Source organism: Raphanus sativus, unplaced genomic scaffold, assembly GCF_000801105.2.
Source record: "Raphanus sativus cultivar WK10039 unplaced genomic scaffold, ASM80110v3 Scaffold2127, whole genome shotgun sequence".
NCBI classification, from domain to species: Eukaryota; Viridiplantae; Streptophyta; class Magnoliopsida; order Brassicales; family Brassicaceae; genus Raphanus; species Raphanus sativus.
The window spans coordinates 7,624-10,552 of record NW_026617436.1 but is presented as its reverse complement, the minus strand read 5'-3'; the positions used below and the strand labels follow the sequence as shown (position 1 = coordinate 10,552).

The following is a 2,929-nucleotide window of genomic DNA, read 5'->3' as shown; positions in this document are numbered from 1 at the left end:
TAATGATTGTCTGGTTAGATTCAATATAGTTTACATACATAAGAGAATATTTGCATAATTTCCGAAAGAAGTTGCCCCACACTGACCTGAAAGTTAATCTAAATTAAATTAAACTCTTACGAGTAAACCAACCAAATCGTTGTAGTTTCATCTTAGAACGTTTGTTTAGGATCAAAAAGAAAAGAACAAGATAAACTGGAGTATTATGTATTATTATACGGTTACATTAATAGTTAATTACTAACTGGTAACTTTCATATATAGTTAATGTAATCGATAGAAAGTAAAATTAATTGATATAGAGCAAATTCATTATATTTGCTTTTGGAGTTTGCTAGTGAAAATAGTTCAACAACAATCATTCAAAAGATGCAACATTAAATATGTAGACAAGACGTTGTAGCCTAATGGTTAGGACGGGTCCCCGCCTGTACCCAGGTAGGGGGTTCGATCCACGCCGGAGGGAACTACCTTGCAACGCTCTTGTCACCCACACGGATATGGGCCATGCTTTCGGCCCATTTGAAAAACTGGGAGGGGCGTCTATCCGTGGGCATTCCTTCTCCTTGGGGATTAGTCTGGGTCTTCTGGGCCTGGGATACCCCCAGGTTAATCAAAAAAAAAAAAAAAAAAAACATTAAATATGTATTCGTGTTTTACTTACCAACCCAACATTTGATTAAGAAAAAATATATAGTGTTCTTTTCCTTCAAATAATTCGTGAGGGCGTCTATAAAAATTAATATCTAGCAAACCCAAAACTTTTAGTTTAATCTTACAAAAAGTTAATAATGGAGCACTGAGAGACGGTGTCAAGTAACGGTGTTAGCACCGACGAGGAAGGAGATGATATAAAATACTATACACCAACAACATAAATTACACAGTATTCATCACCATCATTCTCAGAAGTCACAAACAAACACATACACAAGAGAGAGAGAGAGAGACGGAGCAGTTACAAGTTTCTCTCGCCTGTCACGAGAACAATGGGTGAGTATATCTTCTCTACTTCGATTTCACCTATGTCTGACTAATTGTTTGCTTAGAACTTTGTTTTGCGACTTCGGCTTTAGTTGATTGCGTTTGATGATCATAGTTACACAGAGGTCCACTTCCTCATCTGATAATTTTGCTCTTCATACTACCAAAATTTTTTTCGTTAAACTTATTTTCTTAGATTCCAAGAAACTTAAGGAAAAAAATCACTATCAACGCTTTAAAATGAAGGAAATATCAGATTTTTTCTAGCTGCATGCTCATTTTTTTTTAAATACAAGAAGCATTGATGAACAAAGCGTCTTTTCTTTGTTGATTATTCCTTGACTATGCAAAAAAAAGTTTGGTCGTGTACAGTTTAATTTATATTTTAGAGAAATTGAAAGTTGGATGACTATTATTATATTTGTGTGCTTGATTATGCTTTAGTATATATATTTTCCTTTAGAACAAAAGCTGTATTCATATTAAAGGTCCCACGTTTGGTTAGCTTAATGCTTTTAAGAGAATAATTTAGATGGTTAGTTGAATTCTTGGTCGTTTTCATTTGTATGTAAGCATACTTTGGTTCTTATACTAATAATAAAAAATTGAGTTGTATATTGTCTGTTATTTAAGGAGCTATAGTATAGTTTCTTCCGTTGAGTATATCATTACTGAATTATATCATAAATACGCTTGCGAGTAAGTTTTATCTCACCGTTACACATAGATTCTATGTTATGATATACCAACTTTGAAAATTCATGTCGCTACTATGTTTTAATATCCTTTTTTACTTAACTGTTTGGTGTTGTGACAGATATCTGCATGGATAAAGAGCCAGATGGTGTGGTGGTCTATGCCAATAGTGATTCTTGTGATCCAAACCAAGAAAATGTTTATGTACTGCCTCCCTTAGTTTCAGTATCACGCGACGAAGCCAATGGAAATACAGAGCTTCTATTTACAGAAGATAACACTGAAGTAAAAGAATATGATGTTAAAGAGTGTACTAATGAAGTTCCAGTTGTTAAGCCATTGGAAGATAGCAAATGTACTCTTTGCTACAACATTGCATCATTAAAGCATATGGAAGAAAAAGAAAAAAAACAGATTTGGAATCGTGTGGACTTTTTTGTACCGTTGCAAAGCCAAGAGGAGGAGCCATCGGTGATGGATATATCGAAACGAGAGGGATGCCAAGTGCCTTTGACGAATATCGGATCGGTGGTGCCGGAGAGTTCGAGTCTGAGACACGTGTGCTTCGTTCTCTCCGATTCGACCATCGCCCTCCTTTTTTTTTTTGGCTGGTCAATCTAACCATCGAGGCGACGACGATGATTTCAGTCAAAAACCTTTTTTTTTGCTTATGTGGATGCTGAGTCAGCACCACTGCATACGTGGATGCTGATTCATGATTCATCCTCTGTGTTTAAAATCCAACTTGTTAACCTGAACGGTTTTACATTTGGATAATAATAATAATAATAATAATAGTAGTAGTAGTAATTTTTGTTTTCGTTATATACTTTACCTTGAAGCTGTAATGAATTCATCATAAAATTGAGGAGTCTCTGAATCATTTTTGCTAATTTTTTTATTTGATATGTTTTGACATTTTGAAAAAAAATGTTTTGACATTTGTTCTAATATCCTCATTTTATTTTAAGAATTAAAATACGATCTAGTTTATATAATAATTTTTTTTTAAAAAATTATTTTAGTTTTTAAATCTGGATAATATAAGATTTAGATTTATATTATTACAGTAAAATGATACTATCTAATCAGGTTTTATATACAGCTTGAAGAAAACATTGAACCAATATTTAAAATAAAAATAAAAATAAGAATAACATTTTGTTTATTTACAAAATTATGTTTTATATACAGCTTGAAGAAAACATTGAACCAATATTTAACTTATGGTTGTTTCCTTGCCAATCCA

At 32.9% G+C, this 2,929-nt stretch overlaps 1 protein-coding gene across 1 annotated transcript; it reads left to right on the top strand.

Moving 5' to 3' along the window:
• The first annotated feature begins 803 nt into the window (after window positions 1–803).
• On the top strand, window positions 804–2,492 carry LOC130505251 (uncharacterized). Its single transcript, XM_056999855.1, has 2 exons — window positions 804–993; window positions 1,802–2,492. The coding sequence occupies exons 1-2, from the start codon at window positions 990–992 to the stop codon at window positions 2,299–2,301; spliced, it is 504 nt and encodes a 167-aa protein (XP_056855835.1). The 5' UTR covers window positions 804–989; the 3' UTR covers window positions 2,302–2,492.
• The last annotated feature ends 437 nt before the right edge of the window (window positions 2,493–2,929 follow it).